Below are 18,684 nucleotides of genomic sequence, written 5' to 3'. Positions count from 1 at the left end.
CATTTAATAAATGGTAAGAACTTACACTGTTGTCCTCTATTTTAGAACAAAATGTTTAAATGCGGATAATGGCTCTTAAATAACCATAATCCATTGTAGCCTATCCCTAATATTGCATGTACAACTTGCAATAGTTACCAGTCAACATAAAAAGGTGTCTATATTCATTAAACTGGGCTAATAGTGAGAATAGAACGAGGTCAAGAGGGAAACAAAATCTTTTTGGTCCATGAACCAATGCCTTCAGAGAAACTTTGCCGAGCGTGCTGCCGGTTCTATGTTTAGTAAAAATCCAATAGCCCTGAACCTAGCGCTCCCTGTCGGCCAAAAAAATCTACAAACTTTGACTCTGGAATATCCTATTATGACGATGATTGTCATCATGTAACATATATAAAGATATTTGATACATCTTGCAAAACATACATTCAGATGTAGTTTATGCCACAAGTCTTTCCAATGGATCAAAGAGATTTTTAGCATGGTGTGTGTGTGTGTATGTGCATTTGACAAGCGATTACTTTGATGCACTGAATTGAACGGATTGGGCTGGAAAATCAGTTTCATGCTCAAAGGCCTCTAATTTCTTATCGACATATATGACCAACCTACCTCTTTCTTTTTCATTATACCTATCTTTACATTCTCTCTCTCTCTCTCTCACACACACACACACACACACACACCAACATGTGCCCTCTTGTGGCAGCAGTGTATCTTCTTGGGCTTGTCTAAACCATCCCCCTCCCACCCTCTCTTTTCCCGCTCAATGAGACAGTGATGAATCAGCTCATCCTCCTTTCACCCGTCACTTTTATGAACTCCCAGAGACACTGAATCACTGAAAGACTCCTGCACCACCCCCTCCTCACCATGTCCCTCCCCACTTATCTAGCAAGAAACAACATGGAAAAGGTCGGTAGTAGCACTAAAGTAATTTAGTAAAGAGAAAAGTTACCTATACAAGTTGACTTTTCACAACTGAGTGATGAGGAGTGTGAGTTTGTGTGTGTGTGTGCACATCAACACAGAGAAAAAGAAAGAGTGAATAGGAGTGACTCTTGGTACCTATACAGACTGTGAAGGGGAAAGGTATGTATTTGGCTAAGAAGGAGAGACAGAGAGGGGTTGGTTGTTACAGGATCCCCTCCTCCTGTGAAGGTGGATGCACAGAGGGTGGAGAGAGGATGGCATCATGTTATAGGCTGGACTGGAAGTGTCATGTGACTGATGGAGAGGGTCCTTTATCATCATGGACTGAGCCAGCTGACCGTATACATGATGGTGACCATGCTGTGTGATACAGTGTAGCACATGGATGGGTGGCTAGATGGGTGTGTGAAATGGATGGATGACCTGTGGGCTTTGTGAAAGAGGAGGGTGAATAGGGAGTTAGGATACCATTAGAGATGGGTCAAAGGTTAGCAGCAGGTCGGCCAGCTGTGCCGAGTCAGAGTTAACTCAGCTGCTTCAGACTGTCAGTTAGAGTTTGTTTTCTGTTAATTATTGGGTGTGGTCAGGATTTTGATTTTGTGTGTGTGCGTGCAAAATACAAACTCAAATAATTCAGACCAGCAAAATAATCAGGATATTCTTTTATTAAAGTGCAGTGTGATTATTAGGAAATGACTAGATCTGACAGAGACAAGGACCACCCACATCAGATTTCCAAGGCAAAAATCACATCTCCGCCAGCACCCTCTTAGACTGCATTAACCTGGTCCTGATTCTGTGCATTGTTCCTTCATATCAGCATGATATGTGCCATCATGTAAAATCAAATAAAAATAGAAATAATGTGATAAAATGGTTTGTTCCTACTAAGACCTATTTCATTGTCTAGTATTTTCATGCTAGAAGATCATTTGAAACATTTGAACATCGAAAAAAAACACCTACATAAGATTTTCAAGGCAAAAATCACATCTCAGCCAGCACCCTCTGAGACTGAGCTGGATAGCACATATCATGTAACATCATGGCATGATTACATTTAAAAGCATAAGTGGTCAACCCACAGAGGCCCTTGTGGGCCATTTTCAGAGGCCACTGCGTCGCTGCACAGCTTTTTTTATCGCTTTCAGGATGTCATCTTTGTTCATGCTCACATTGTCTTCTGCCAGATGTGCCAAGTGATCGATGTTTGCTTTGTCTTTGTAGGGCTGTTGGAAGGTTGTGTATTCCTTCATTTCTTTTTTAATGGTTTCTTGATCTGTAGGTTGAGACAGGGAGGTATGACAGTAGAAGTAAAATGGGTGCACAACGAACCAGAATGTGAAAGACATGGTGAGAAAGCCAAGAGGAAAGCATTAGGTAGACCAAGAGGAATGGTACAAACATATAGGCATTTGCAGAAATCCCCGTGATGGAGATGAGTGCATAGAAGAGAGAAGAGGAAAAGATAAAATGTTGGTATAGAGAAAAAGAGGTGTAGGGATGGACAATTAGGCTACACGCACAGACCAGCTCGTGTTTTTTAAGTGTTGCAGTGTATATGACAGCATTACAAGACCCAACTATTCAGAGAGCACCTGCTTTCCTAACTTGCACTTCCTCTACCTTCCTCTTCCTTTTTCTACCTCTCCTTATCCTTCCCCTAATGCTATCTCCTCTAACTAGTACTTAACTTGCATGTACAGTAGTTACATCCCTGCACTTTTTTATCTCTTATGTAAAATAGTATTTGTGGTTACACAAGGTCTCTATTGCTCGTAGCTTGATTTTTCTCTCCATTGTACGTCGCTTTCGATAAAAGCGTCTGCTAAATGACTAAATGTAAATTACATTACATTGTTATGTGTTCAGTCAATGTATTCATGAATGTCCCATATCTTGAGTATATCGACCTTATACGACCTATATTTCGGCCTTTTATTTTCTGACAAAGGGATGTTGTACCGTAATTTCCGGACTATAAGCCGCTACTTTTTTCCCACGCTTTGAACCTCGCGGCTTAAACAATGATGCGGCTAATTTATAGATTATGATACCTGTGACTGTATACGGTGGCTTTGTGGAGCTAGGATGCTAGCATGGATGCAGCCGCATGGATGCTTAGCTCCACGCGATTTCTCAGTATCTCTCAATAACTTAACTAATGTCAAAATAACCACAGTCTACCGGCGTAGACAGAACACAACTAAAAACACTTTAGAAAATAAAATAAAAGTTTACAACAATACAAATCCAGTCTTCAAGTTCTTTAGCTCACTGGTTTCAAACTAGCGTCTGTCTTCAATCTAACGTTCTAGCTTCTGATTGACTCTTGCAACTGTGCTCTCTTAAAGCAACAGTGCACTTATCGTAACTGGCAAAACTAATAATATGCTATCACTATTGTATTACTTTTTATATTCATTTTAGCCTGTGTAAAGTTCATTTGTTTTAATGTACCGGTAGGCATCTGCGGCTTATAGACATGTGCGGCTTATTTATGTTAAAAATAATAATTTTTAAAAAATTCAGTGCGTGAGGCTTATATTCAGGTGCGCTCAATAGTCCGGAAATTACGGTATTGTAATTTAAGATCTTGGGGAGCGCTCTGATAATATATGCAGGGGAGCTAGGGGGCGCTACACATGTAAGTGATGCTGACATCATTGTTACACTAGGGGGCGCTACACATGTAAGTGATGCTGACATCATTGTTACACTAGGGGGCGCTACACATGTAAGTGATGCTGACATCATTGTTACCCTAGGGGGCGCTACACATGTAAGTGATGCTGACATCATTGTTACACTAGGGGGCGCTACACATGTAAGTGATGGTGACATCATTGTTATGTGTTGATGGTCACTGTGTTGATTACGCTCAGGTGGAGTGTAGAATTGTTGTAGTCTGAGAGTATGTTTTACTCAGTCACAACGTATTAGAGCCAAGTATATTTATGTCATTAAGACCACATAATTTCAGTAACCTAGTGGCAGGCATACTTCTTACTTTGTTTTAATATTGTTACTTGGTGACCAGTTATGTATATGAGGACAAACAACCCTAATTTTGTTTGTGGTTGAAAGTATCTTTTTAGACAGTTGATTTCTGTGTGATTTGGAGTTGTTACAGTGTGAATTTAGCTGTGAAGTGCTATGTGTCTATTCCTCAGTAAAGCACACAGAAAGTCACTCACTTTTGCAGTTATCCATGTTGAAGAGGGGAATGTGAATTACAGTTGGTTTGCCCTTTTCCTCAAAGACATAGTAGGACCTTGGCCGTTTAGGGTCCAAATTTCCGAAGTCCACTTTGGGGAAGGGATGGCCTGTGGCGGCTGCATACTCACTGGCCACCTTCAGAGTCTGAATATGGGACACCACAGCACACAGTAGTACATGTTGCGTTACTACAGTAAAATGGCAGGTATTGTATCAAATCAAGGTTGACTCAGAGAATTAAACATCTACTGTGTAATTATTTTAAATGTGTAGTCAACATGCAAGTAGGGTGACAGTTGACTGCTACAACAGGCTACAATAAGGTCTTGAGATGTCCTTAACCTTGATTTAATGTTGTTGTTTTTTTTTACATTTTGAGTGATTCACTTCTTCAAGAGCTGCATTTATTCCATTATGTCACAGATTTACAACATGGAATTCTGATCTAATTGAATCATCACAAAAGAACTGTGATTACTTAAGCATCTATTAACTAACTAACTATCTATTTGATTAAAATGTGAAATTGCATATAACTTGGTGCTTTCACCTCAAAAGGGTCGACATCACTGAAATCGAAGGATATGATGATATCTATATCCCTGGCTTTTCCCAGGACTGAAGGATATGGTGAGTTAAGGTAGAGTTCGGCATCTATCAGATTAATCTTTTCATTCAGGGTTATCTCCTCAGGTATGGCAGGATCTATAGCAACATTCACCACAGATGAGGGAAATTATTTTAATGAAAATTTAATTTTGTTTTCTGCATGTAGCCCTCCCACCCCCATTTTGTCTATGGAAAGTATAACTACGATGGTGGGATGCACATTAAAATTACCTTTACCCAACTCGGACACAGTATTGAATTTGGAGATTAGAAAAAAACCAAAAACATATTTATTTACACAACATCTTAGCAAGTGAACAGTTAACCCCCGCAGACATAGCATCAAAATGTTCTACTGGCCAGTATCATTTTAAAGTTGGTGCACATTCGTTGGAGCTCATTGACATCAATTTGAGCCGAAAACAAAAACACTCCACTCACGACCACCCCTGCAGCCCATTGGAAATCCGTTGTCCTGTTCTCCCGTTATACTCCCCACTCCAGAGCGAATGCACAGTCAGTCGCTGGTATAGGCTCTGACTAGCACCCAGTTTGCTATCAAACTTCACGGAACTTTCCGCCAACAGCAGCCTTTGCCGAGGTTCGGGTTACGCATACAGAGGTAGTCCCGTTGGGAAAAGTGAAACACTCCAATTTAATTGTCCAACACTTCCGTCAACCTCAAAAACTAAAATGTTCCTACAACATTTGATTCGATATGCCTCCAGTCCTAATGGTGCTCCGCCATGTACCTATTTTTTCCCTACTCATCAAATCTCAAAACAAAATCAAAATCATCCAATTTGCTGGCAGCGCCACCTCTCTGACTGGCAGGAACCCACACACAAAAATGAACATATTCACAGGCATTCTCACAATAAAAACATAATTTTCACAGCTATATGTTATCTTTTTTTTGCGATCAAATGCTTTTATTTTTTTATAGTAATGAGCTTATACAGGAAGAGTAAAAAATCAAAACAGAACAACTAAAAACATACGTATAAGACAAAATCAAATGGGAATGGGAAGTCCATATAAGTGGCCATAAAGAAGAAGAGGGTTGTTGCCAAAAGTCCCCTGCTCCTACATTTAGATGTTCTGAATACAAAAAAAGAACCACTCAAGCAGAAAAACGAATTCTACAACAATAGTCATACATAGCAATATTTACTCAATAAGAAATAGTTTTTAAATTATGGTGAATAATGTTTTTTACATATTTAATTATTTTCATTCCGAGCAACTACTAACATTTGAATCTGTTATGATAATAATGTGTAGTGATTTGTAATGAATAGTACCAATCAATTGATCATCTCTTTACCAGTTATGACAAGGCTAATCATCATTGTTAGCCTCCATCGGGGTTGTGCCAGGGATAATAAGATGAGTTAAGATGTTAGTCAGTCAGCGGTAGGCTACTTGACAGTGGTTTTGTCGTATGGAGTTACTGTATCCTTACTGTACAAAAGAAAGCTTGCAGCATAAGCGCCGGCGTGGTGCAGCTGGGGAAGCGCACGTGAAGGAAGGCGATTTTTTGCAGCTTTACTATTGTTGGTGGGCCCTCTCGCGCATTATCCGTTACACTTCAAAATCACTAAAGTTACATTGTAATGGCCACATCCCACCTTGTTAATAACACTTCATATATCATTGTTATGTTATATTGTATGTGTCATAATTTATATCTTCCCAAATTGCATACTTTATTAAAAATAAATGATTTCTTCCCATCATTTATTTAATTTGGTTGGTTTAAAAAATCCTGGCCAAAACGGAACTGATGGTCTTACCAGCCAAACAAGCCATCCACCACAACATCAGCATCAATATTGACTCCTTATCTCTTGTTCCATCCAAAACAGCAAGAAACCTCAGGGTCATTATTGATGACCAACTGACTTTCACGGACCACATTGCCTCTGTCTCTCGGTCCTGCCGCTTTGCGCTATTCAACATCCGCAAAATCAGGCCGTACCTAACCCGGCAGTATGCCACCCAGCTGCTGGTGCAAACCTTGGTGAGTTCCCGCCTTGATTACTGCAACGCCCTCCTAACGGGCCTGCCGGCTTGCGTGGTGAAACCACTACAAATGATCCAGAACGCGGCGGCGCGTCTGGTGTTCAACCAACCGAAAAGGGCACACGTCACCCCGCTACTCATTGACCTCCACTGGCTGCCTGTAGCTGCTCGCATTACGTTCAAGTCACCTATGCTTGCCTACAGAGTGCTTGATGGTTCTGCTCCCACCTACCTAAATGCTCTTGTAAGTTACACCCAGGATGCTGCGCTCTACTAGTGAGTGCGTTTGGCACTGCCGTCTCTGCAAGTAAGGCAGTCCAGACTATTTGTAGTTCCACGTTGGTGGAATAAACTACCTAGCACTACCAGAGCAGGGGCGTCCCTCTCTACCTTTAAGAAGCTTTTGAAGACCCAACTCTTCAGAGAGCACTTCCCGTCCTAACTGGCACTTCGACTAGTGCGTAACTTGCAATTACAGCAGTTACATTTCTGCACTTCTTCTTCTTTTGTATTTCATTTTGTTATATTTCTTATGTAAAGTAGTATTTATTGTTACACCAGGTTCTATTGCTCGTAGCTTGACTATTCTCTCCCTTGTACGTCGCTTTGGACAAAAGCGTCTGCTAAATGACTAGATAGATAGATAGATAGATAGATAGATAGATAGATGGATACTTTATTAATCCCGAGGGAAATTTAGGTCATCCAGTAGCTTATACACATACACAAATACACGTATACACTTATACACTTCACCGACATACATACATAAATCATATATACATACACATAGGGAGAACATAGTGTGTTTCCAGGTACATGAAAGGGTCTGACCCTATTGTACAGAGTGCAATGATTTTGACAGTGTCGGTGCTAGGAGGAAAGTGAAAAGTGAAAAGTGATCTTGTGCTGCTGGTGTGGAGAGTGCAAAAAAATATATAATGTTCTTGTGCTTGTGAGGATGGGTAGTGCAAGATAGTGGTCTTGTGCTTGTGTGTGTGTGTGTGTGTTTGGAAAGTGCAAAGAGCAAAGTGATAGTGCAGGATATGTAGGTGGTAAAGTCTGTGCATGGGGCTGAGATGAGATGAGATGAGCAGGGGAGGGCAGACTGAGGTAGACTCATGCAGAGAAGTCCATCTCCCTCCCCCTCCCCTTCTGCGCGGCGTTGAAAAGCTGAATGACTAAATGTAAATGTAAATGTAAATTATAAATTACGAAGGATGAAGGCTTGCTAATTTGCTTGTTCCTGGCTTGCTGTCATTTGTGTTAACTTGCGTGAACGTCGTGACGTTATCTTTCTCAATCTTTCAACCTTTTAGCAAGAAGCACGTGTTCTTTAGCAAATGGGCGATGAGTTAGCAAGTCCAAACAAAAAAGCATTACTATGGCAACGGTAGAACAGGAGTAGCATGGGGCGAGAATGACTCAGTGGACTGGCTATGCGCTCAACGGAGAATAGCAGACTTAAGTATTTGGACTTGATGACTTTGTCCGTAGGATGAACCTATATGGGTGAGTAGCCTACACGTTTCTCTTTGTTATTATGGAGTGCGATCAGGGATTTAAATCTATGGCAATGTAATGGTTACCTCTCTATGTTGGAAAATGCGCACCTACTGTAACCTCTCTGTGTCTGTGATACCATTTGGCCGCGTGCGATTGATGATGAATGACGAATTCTAAAAATGCAAGTGAGTGTGTGATCAGGCGCCGTCATCTATTCACGTGTAAGCCTACTTGCCGTTCTTTTCTTGATGGCTATTGATAGCACCACCAACAGCAGGATGGGTAGTCAGGTTTGTAGGATGGCAGTTGTCCATGGTGACAGCAATTGTCTGCGTTGCAATTGTGTCCGTGCGCTTATGTTTGGGCAAGAGGTTGGCAAGAAAAAATACTTACGCCACACTGAGAATAAGGGTTTTACTGTATATTAGTATGCCTTTCTGATTTGCTCAGGTATAATTCAATTAAATCAGTTTCACATGTGCAGTTGTTTAAGCTGAATGGGGCCAGTTGCAATTTATCTTAACAGTTTCTCAAACAACCTCGAAATTAGTTTAAAAAAAATCCAAAAAGACGAAAAAATAACAGAAACAGAGATATTTCCGTTTCCCAATTACCGTTTACAAGAGAGTTTGTGTTTCGTTGGTGGTAGTTTATTTTCTGAAAGTCTTTAAGTTTCTAGTTTCCTGGAGTTTGCAGGCATGCCCAAATACTTCGGGTTTCTTGTTCGGTGTGTTTTTTAAAGATAATTTAATAACGGGTACGAACTTACACTGTCTCTTTTAGAACAAAATGTTTAAATGCGGATAGTAGCTCTTAAATAACCATCATCCATTTTAGCCTCTAAATTAGCCCTAATATTTCATGTACAACATGCAATAGTTACCAGTCAACATAAAAAAGGTGTCATATTAATCAAACTGGGCTAATAGAGAATAGAACGAGGTCAAGAGGAGGGAAACAAAATATTTTTGGCCCATGAAGCATTGCCTTCAGAGAAACTATGCCGAGCAGCGCCTATGTTTAGTGAAAATCCAATAGCCATGAACCTAGCGCCCCCTGTTGGCTAAGAAATCTACAAACTTTGAATCAGGAATATCCAATTATGACGACAATGGTCATAATGTAACTTATATAAAGATATTTGATACATCTTGCAAAACATACATTCAGATGTGTTTTATTCCACAAGTCTTTCCAATGGATCAAACTGATTTTGAGCATGGTCTGTGTTGGGGTTGATGCTTGTTTGTGTGTTTATGTTTGTATGTGCATTTGACAGAGCGATTACTTTGATGCCCTGAATTGAACGGGCTGGGATGGAAAATCAGCTTGATGCTCAAAGGCCTCTCATTTCTTTTTAACTAATCTTACGAACCTACCTCTTTCTTTTTCATTATACCTATCTTTCCATTCTCTCTCTCTCTCTCTCTCTCTCTCTCTCTCTCTCTCTCACACACACACACACACACACACACACACACACACACACACACACACACACACACACATACACATACACAAATATGTGCCCTCTTGTGGCAGCAGTGTATCTTCTTGGGCTTGTCTAAACCACCCCCCTCGCACCCTCTCTTTTCCCACTCAATGAGAGTGATGAATCAGCTCATCCTCCTTTCACCCGTCACTTTTATGAACTCCCAGAGACACTGAATCACTGAAAGACTCCTGCACCACCCCCTCCTCACCATTTCCCTCACCACTTATCTAGCAAGAAAAAACATGGAAAAGGTAGGTAGTATGCTACTGTAGTAGCACTGAAGTAATATAGTAATGCTAAATTAATAAAGAGAAAGTTACCCATTAACAGGCCTCTATCTGTGGGCCTGCAGCAGGAAGAAGTTGACTTTTCACAGTGAGTGATGAATGTGTATGAGTGTATGTGTGTGTATGAGTGAGTGAGATTTTATCTTCAAAATGTGTTTGCTTTGCAAACAATGGTATTTCCCTCAGGAAATTGTAATCTTGTTACAGTGATGTCAAGACTAGGTTATCACAAGGTTGAGAAAATCTATCAAACAAAGTCTGACATTAAGCAGTTCAACTTGATGTGAAGTTCTCATAAGAACTATTGATCCCACTTTATTTGGATGGTCCCCAATAGCTCAGGTTATAAACAAACTATCTGTTGAAAATCTCTTAACTACATACTAACAGTTAAGGTTAGGGTTTGCTGAAGGTGATCTTCAATGAACAATTACAAAGACTGAACTTCAATTTCAACAAACTGTCTGTCAAGTCCCTGCAGGCAGACTATCTAAATAAAGTGTAACAGAATTATCATACAGAATATGAACATAATAAAGGACCATAATAACTAAATTATATGTATTTCCTGAGGGAAATTCCATTGCTTGTAAAGCAGTACAAGAACAGTGTTTCTATTAATCTATCCATCTACTCATTTTCTCCCTTCCTTTTCGCTATCTTTTTAAGATATATTTCCATTTTCCATTTACATTTAGTCATTTAGCAGACGCTTTTGTCCAAAGCGACGTACAAGGGAGAGAACAGTCATTCTGAAACATTTTAGATTGTCATTTCAACAACTTAAAGGAGTGTTGTTTTCGCACTGCAGTGTTCTGTATCCGCTGGGCATGAAATGACAGAAATGCTTACCACTTATTTTAGCATGTTTTGAAGCCCACAAGTTAGCACCTTTTTTGTTTTGAAGCCCTACCCAAATCCCAGTATCCTATGAAATGTGGTGCATTTGTACTTGGGTTACGCACATCATAATAGCAGAGGCAGAAAACGCAATAGGCCAGTTGAGGTAAGATCATGTCAAGTCCCATCTATGTCCCCAGCACTTTTTTAAACAAAGCTAAACCCATGGGAAAAGGTCACTCAGGTTTAGGGGCAGGGGGCCTCGTGTGTCTGTGTTATGGTGCTCTGTGTCTACTATGTTAGCAGGCAGGCAGAGGAATGTAAACTAACCACCTCAGCAGTGGCGATTTTAGCCTGAAATTTCTGGTGGGGCAAGTTTGTATGACGTCATGTCACCATTACAAAAATAGAGGTAGCTGATTATTATAAGCAGTAGGCCTATATAGACCAGTAAGATATGCTATGGGCTGCATTTTGAGTGCCAGCAGGGAGCAGAAATCCTATTTCAAATACATTTCACATGCTTCAGCGCGACACAAAGATGTTGCCTATAATACAGCATTAAAGTAAAATGATTGCAACAAAGTAAAAAGATTAGACAGACACATAGCTCAAATAACTTGCATAATTTATTAAGCTTATGGCACACGTATGGCATACAATATGAAGCAATAGGCACAACTGAAACAAATAACAGCAACAAAACATGCTGCTAAATGAACAAAACTTTGTTCTTGCAGATTGCATTGATACATCCATCAGCTCCAAAAAAAATAAGTTTGACTCACAGAATCGTGGTGTCTTTGCAGCCTGGTGTCGCCCTCACACATCGTCTCAAAGTTCTGAAAGTGCCCCACCGCTCAATGTTAACTTTGGCCTGTGTGGTTCACGCTCATTGGTGTTTCCATGGTAACGGTGGGGCAGCGTGGGCCGTTGCCCCACCGGAAAGGGAGGGACAGCGGAGAGCAGCATTTCACAGAGCAAGCACAGACAAAAAACACACGAATCAAATTATTCCAAAACAAGACTATAATGCTTGTGAGTCAAGTTTATTCACACACATATTCACGCTACTTTGCATAAAAATATATATATATATATTTTGCCGCGAAGTACGAATGTATTGAGCTTTCTGCACAACAGCGTCATCTGGATCTGGTGGGGCAGTGCCCCACCTACCCCTAATGTAGAAACGCCACTGCACCTCAGATAAACTTTGCCGTGCAGCACCTATGTGTAGTAAAAATCCAATAGCCAGGATCCTAGCGTCTTTTCCCACTCAATGAGACAGTGATCAGAGTCAAAGTCAGTTTTATTTGGCACACACGACAGACAGCAACACACACGTGCATTTTTAGGGTGGCGACACAGGACACACACACACACACACACACACTGTGAAGTAGAATGTTGAGCAGCAGAGGCAGTAACCAGGAGAATGTGTTTCAGGATCTCCTCCTCTTGTGAAGGTGGATGCACAGAGGGTGGAGAGAGGATTGCATCGTGCTGTAGGCTGGACTGGAAGTGTCATGTGACTGATGGAGAGGGTCCTTTATCATCATGTACTAAGCCAGCTCACCATATACATGATGGTGACCATGCTGTGTGATACAGTGTAGCACATGGATGGATGGCTGGATGGGTGTGTGAAATGGATGGATGACCTGTGGGCTTTGTGAAAGAGGAGGGTGAGTAAGAAGTTAGGATACCCTGAGAGATGGGTCAAAGGTTAGCAGCAGGTCGGCCAGCTTTGTCGAGTCAGAGTTAACTCAGCTGCTTCAGACTGTCAGTTAGAGTTTGTTTTTCTGTTAATTATTGGGTGTGGTCAGGATTTTAATTTTGTGTGTGTGCGTGCAAAATACAAACTCAAGTATTACAGACCAGCAAAATAATCAGGATATTCTTTTATTAAAATGCAGTGTGATTATTGGGAAATGACTAGATTTGACAGAGACAAAGACCACCAACATAAGATTTTCAAGGGAAAAATCACATCTCCGCCAGCACCCTCTTAGACTGCATTAACCTGGTCCTGATTCCGTGCATTGTTCCTTCATATCAGCATGATAGCACATATCATGTAAAATCAAATAAAAATAGAAATAATGTGATTCAATTTTCTTAACTCAAAATTGTAGGGCTTTGGTTCCTACTAAGACCTTTTTACTTTTCTATTATTTTTATGCTAGAATATCATTTGAAAAAACAGTGTATCTGTAAATGAGTATTTGTTATAATTGTTTAAGTCCTGCGTGAGCAGTGTAGTTGTAAATGCGTTTGATTTTTTTTCTCTCTCATAAGCAATTAAATGAGCCTGGCATGATTATGTTTAAAAGCATGTTTTGAGCATAAGTGGTTAACCCCTTAGAGGCCGCTGTGGGCATTTTCAGTGAACACTGCGTCGCTGCACAGCTTTTTTGATCTCTTCCAGGATGTGATGTTTGTTCATGCTGACATTGACTTCTGCCAGATGTGCCAAGTGATCAATCTTTGCTTTGTCTTTGTAGGGTAGTTGGAGGAGTTTGTATTCTTTCTTTTCTTTTTCAATGGTTTTTTGATCTGTAGGTTGAGACAGGGAGGAATGACAGTATAAGAAAAATTAGTGTGCAGAAATCCCTGTGATGGAGATGAGTGCACAGAAGAGAGAAGAGGAACAGATAAAATGTTGATATAGAAAAAGAGAGGAGTAGGGATGGACAATTAGGCTACACACACAGACCAGCTCGTGTATTATTTGTATTTCCAACACTAAATGTAGCAGTGTAAATTACAACATTACATTACATTGTTATCTGTTCAGTCACTGTATTCATGAATCACACATATCTCAAGTTCATCATGTGAATTTAGCTGTGAAGTGCTTTGTGTCTATTCCTCAGTAAAACACACAGAAAGTCACTCACCTTTGCAGTTATCCAAATTGAAAAGGGGAATGTGAATTACAGTTGGTTTGCCCTTTCCCTCAAAGACATAGTAGGACTTTGGCCGTTTAGGGTCCAAATTTCTGAAGTTCACTTTGGGGAAAGGATGGCCTGTGGCGGCTGCATACTTAGTGGCCACCTTCAGAGTCTGAATATGAGACACAACAGCACACAGTAGTACATGTGGCGTTACTACAGTAAAATGGCAGGTAAAGTATTGTATCAAATCAAGGTTGACTCAGAGAATTAAACATCTATTGTGTAATTATTTTAAATGTGTAGTCAACATGCAAGTAGGGTGACAGTTGACTGCTACAACAAGGTCTTGAGATGTCCTTAACCTTGATTTAATGTTGTTGTTTTTTTTTACATTTTGAGTGATTCACTTCTTCAAGAGCTGCATTTATTCCATTATGTCACAGATTTACAACATGGAATTCTGATCTAATTGAATCATGACAAAATAACTGTGATTACCTAACTATCTATTAACTAACTACCTATCTATTTGATTAAAATGCGAAATTGCATAAGACTAGGTGCTTTCACCTCAAAAGGGTCTCCGCTACTGAAATCAAAGGATATGATGAGATCTATATTCCTGGCTTTTCCCAGGACTGAAGGATATGGTGAGTTTAGGTAGAGTCCGGCATCTATCAGATGCATCTTTTTCTTCAGGGTCATGTCCTTGGGTATGGCACGATCTATAGCAAAATTTACCACAGATTATTTTAATGCAGATTACGGTTTTTTTCTGCAGTTTTCAAACTTTACTTTCCAAAGTTCAGTCACCTTGGAAATGGTAGAGGATATTAGGCATAGTTCCAAAGTTCCAGACAGCTAACATTGGTACAATATGTGTGAAGACCCACCACACTGAAAAGGAAATACATAAGTGTCAGTATTTGCAAACAGCAGCCTCCAGTTTCACACTTCATTATTTCAATATTATGTAATCAGTGGTGGTGTTCAGGTGTCAAAGGCAAACACACATTCTTGGTACTCCAAACACTCCCCTGAAACAAACCATCCCACCCCTGTTATGAAACCTAACTCACCTAAAACAGTCAAGTAGGCAACCATATGTACCATCTGTAACACACCTCGGGCTTTGAGTTTTGATTCAGATAGAAGAACAGACAGAACAGACTTGTTTTCGCACACATGTGCATCTGTTGTTATTTGTGTTCACACCTGTTTCACATTACACACTGTTTGTATAATTGCCACTTAACTCAATTAGCCAGGGTATAAAGACCTGGCTAGTTTATGTGTACCCTATCAGGTCGATAGTTTGTTCATGGAAGACAAGCAGTTCCTAGGAACACAAGTAGTGCTCTCAAGCACTTTCTGGCTTAGGCAGCATTCCGACGTGCACGTTGGAATGCGTTGCGCCAACGGATGGCGGAGGAGGAGTCTGTTCTGGCGTTGAATCGCTTTGCAACACGCACAACCCTTGGGGAACCTTAGGGAATCATGAACCAAAACGAGTCCCTCGAAGCAACTGCGCGGTCAGCCGCAGCCGTAGTTGCAGAGGTCTAAATTGCCCTTTAGTCCTTTCCCAGGAGGACAAGCGTGTTCACAAGCACTTCGGTGCCTCTATGCCTAGCGTGAGTTTAAGGTTGGTTTCTCCGTGCGGTTCTCAAACTGCTTTTGTACGCGTTGCTTCTAAGCTTAGCCTCTCGCTGCTATGATAGCTATGCATTTAGTAGCTTCTTGAATTATTGCCTTTTGCATTATAATACACCGTTGGTGTTTTTTTTTATTTAAAGCCGTTTTGCAAAGTATCTCCCGTGTTTTGGACTGTAACCTGTTTGGTTGTATCCTCTGTGCTTTTGGAATATCTCCTGTGTTTTTGGAATATCTTCCGTGTGTGGAAATACCGCTGTTTGGAAGTACTCCTGTTTGAACAATAAAGAAACTAAATAACGCTACTCCTGCAATTGGGTCCTCATTAGCACACTGGGCTAAGCGCTGTTTCCCATATCCAGCGACTCGGGTTCTATCCTGAGAGAAGCCTGACATATACAACCTTTGCAAAGGTCTACAACAGCCAAGTTGTCATTGATTAAAACTTGCTAACATGTTTACTGGTGTCTTTTGGCGAAATAGCTATTTCTGACATTTACTCAACGGATTCTAGACGGGTAGGTGGGAACGACAATTGTGTTTATTTGTCCTTCACAAGACCATATATAATACAAATAAATTTGAAGATGATACCAAAACTAGTTGCCCATAAAACATACCTCAAATAGTAGAAAAACTTTTCCTTGCATCAGCTGCTAACAGAAGATTTAAACTAAGGCTCTTACCATCCTGACGGCTAACATCCTTCGAGTTTGATACTTCCAAGGGGCCTTGACCCCACTTGTCTGCTGAAGCTGCTAGATCTTCATAGAGGTTTTCCACAAATTTCTTTTTGTCTTGATCATTCATGTTTCTCCAGCTCTTATGATCCACTCGCTTGAGTGAGGGGCTGAAGTCTTGGTAGTGATCTAGATGGCAGCACAAAATATTTAGTATAATTTGCTACCCAAAATGAAATGTTTTGAGGACTACCATTGCTTTATGTGAGTGAACAGGACACCGGCTTAATTCTACAGTTCAGTCATTTTAGATTGGTAGATGTGTGAAACTCAAAATTCTGTACCTCCAAGGAGAACTTTCAGCCTTTCTAACTCAAGAAAGCTGTGCTCAGTGTCTGCATAACTCTTCACCAAGTCAGCCAATATGAATACAACATCAGTCTTTCCTTCAACTTAAACACAAACACACACAAACAGACAAACCGAATATTATATTTTAACTGAACAACATCCTGTACTGGTATTAATAAATAAAGTTTTCAAAAGCTGTAACATAGTAAGTTGCTACATACACCCGTTACAGAAATATTATTGTGCGTAAAAAAGTTAAAAAAATATTATTAAAAGTAACATCGACATAAAAGCGGTTTACCTGACTTGCCTCCAACATCGCGTAACTCTGTAAAATAAAAAAAACATATATTATTATTTGGTAAGAACATACATAATGTGCTAGATATAATTCAGGTTTGGTGTGTGAGAACGTTCAAAGGTGAAAAATGTAGCAGATTTATTGTATAATTAAGTGAATCATGCAGGTCCTACTAAGAAGACATTTAACTTAGATCTCATAAAAATGAACTGTGTGGAAAGGTTACAGTATTGTGCTGAAGTTGCAAGTGTTAAAATGGTAAGGTAACATACCAATGTGATGTGAGTGGATCCAGTTCCAGATATATTCTAATGTTTTGGCCAAGTCTCCCATTCCACATCCACACATTCCTGCAAAAATCAGGGTTAGATGTCATATTCATGTTTAAGGGGCTAGGTCATCATGTTGGGTGGTCTAAGTGCATGTTTCCCTGGTGGATAAAAATGACTCTAATTGAGAGTGGCTGTTCGTCATCAATTTTTTGCGTCACAAGTAGTGAACAAAAAAAAAATTACTCTAGCAGATCAAGCAAAGACTCGGTCGCCAAGAAAATCTCTTCTCCAAGAATAGTAATGGATGGTCGTAAGGATGTTATTGAAATCAGAAAAGACATGGCTTTACTTATAACATGTTAAATACCCTAGCTGAAACAATCTGAAGGCCAAACTTGACAGCCAAATGATTTATTTTATAACAACTAATTGGCATAATCATCAAGAAATGCTGATGAGACAAGAAGGCAAAGAAGATGCTGGCCCTAGCCCTATTCTAGCTATATATCACACAAGACTCATGTGAGTTAAATCTACTCATCATCTTGCAAAACAACTTATCTTAAGACACATCTTAAAGAAAAGCCAAAACTGAGAGCTGGCTAAAAACATTGACCATATCTTGCCACAAACCTTTATTTTTAATTAGGCATTTTAACTTTTATGCACTTACTGTTTCATCTTAAAGGAAGATAATGTTAACAGTTTCTGATGACACAGAGGATTGCAGTTTGTTGATATTATCAAAATGCAGTCTTTACCGGTGATAAGCAGAGGGTAAAGTTTAGCTGTAAGAGCTCCTCTTTCTAAAGTGTGTGGCCCAGCCATTAGCTCTACATTAGAACAACAGCAGCCTCCCCATTGTTCCTAGCACCTTTCCTGTGTTAGGGTGTGATAACAAAAACCTTGCAGTTGAACCATGTCCACTTGCTTCTTGTTGGAAGGGTTCACATGCCCCCTATTAAAGTTCTTGTTCAGCAGTGATGTATCCACATAAGCCCCATGCTGTAGGAATCCAGACTCGTGGGGACTGAACTCAAACCACATTTCTGTTACAGAAGAAGAGTTTTGCAGTTTAGAAAACTGTCAGGGCAGGAGCCCAAAACTGCAAAGTGAATCCCTGTTATAATATGCTCCATACAAATGTGATGGTGACTAGCAGTCCTGTGACAGTGAATATGATGCTCATTAGCCCAAAGCTCAATTTCATTTTGAGTTGATGTTGTATCAGATGTATGACAGATGTTGTATCAGTATGCCCATCTAATAATGGCAATCAGTGTGCACCCACACTCTTTCTGTGTTTCCTGTTATTTTTCTTGTATAGGGATTCAAACACAATTCTGTCATTTTCTGTGATTGCTCTCATCCTCCTGAGTAATCTATTATGTAATGGTTATCCATGTTTATGATTAATGTTAGTTATTGTACATTTTCTGCCAAAAATGTAAAAATTTAAGGAAACTATTTATTGTTGTGCCGGATATCCGATATTATGTGTGTGCATTATGGTGTTTTACCTTTAGTTTTTTTGCAGTCAAGGCAATGCCTTTCAACTGTGCTGTAGAGAGGGTACGGATTGGCTCCATGTTGATGTTTGACATCTGTTAAAGGCC

The 18,684-nt window shown here is 40.1% G+C and overlaps 1 protein-coding gene across 1 annotated transcript; it reads right to left on the bottom strand.

Annotated features, from left to right (window-relative positions):
• Nucleotides 1-1,583: 1,583 nt before the first annotated feature.
• On the bottom strand, nt 1,584-5,600 carry LOC116219144 (cytosolic phospholipase A2 gamma-like). The gene is made up of 4 exons (XM_031562131.2): nt 5,203-5,600; nt 4,703-4,857; nt 4,131-4,296; nt 1,584-2,212 (listed from the first exon to the last, which is right to left on the bottom strand). The coding sequence occupies exons 1-4, from the start codon at nt 5,219-5,221 to the stop codon at nt 2,040-2,042; spliced, it is 513 nt and encodes a 170-aa protein (XP_031417991.1). The 5' UTR covers nt 5,222-5,600; the 3' UTR covers nt 1,584-2,039.
• Nucleotides 5,601-18,684: the final 13,084 nt, after the last annotated feature.

This window comes from Clupea harengus, chromosome 24 (assembly GCF_900700415.2).
Source record: "Clupea harengus chromosome 24, Ch_v2.0.2, whole genome shotgun sequence".
In the NCBI taxonomy this organism is placed as follows: domain Eukaryota; kingdom Metazoa; phylum Chordata; class Actinopteri; order Clupeiformes; family Clupeidae; genus Clupea; species Clupea harengus.
Note: the sequence above shows the minus strand (reverse complement) of the source record. Positions and strands in the feature narration are given on the sequence as shown.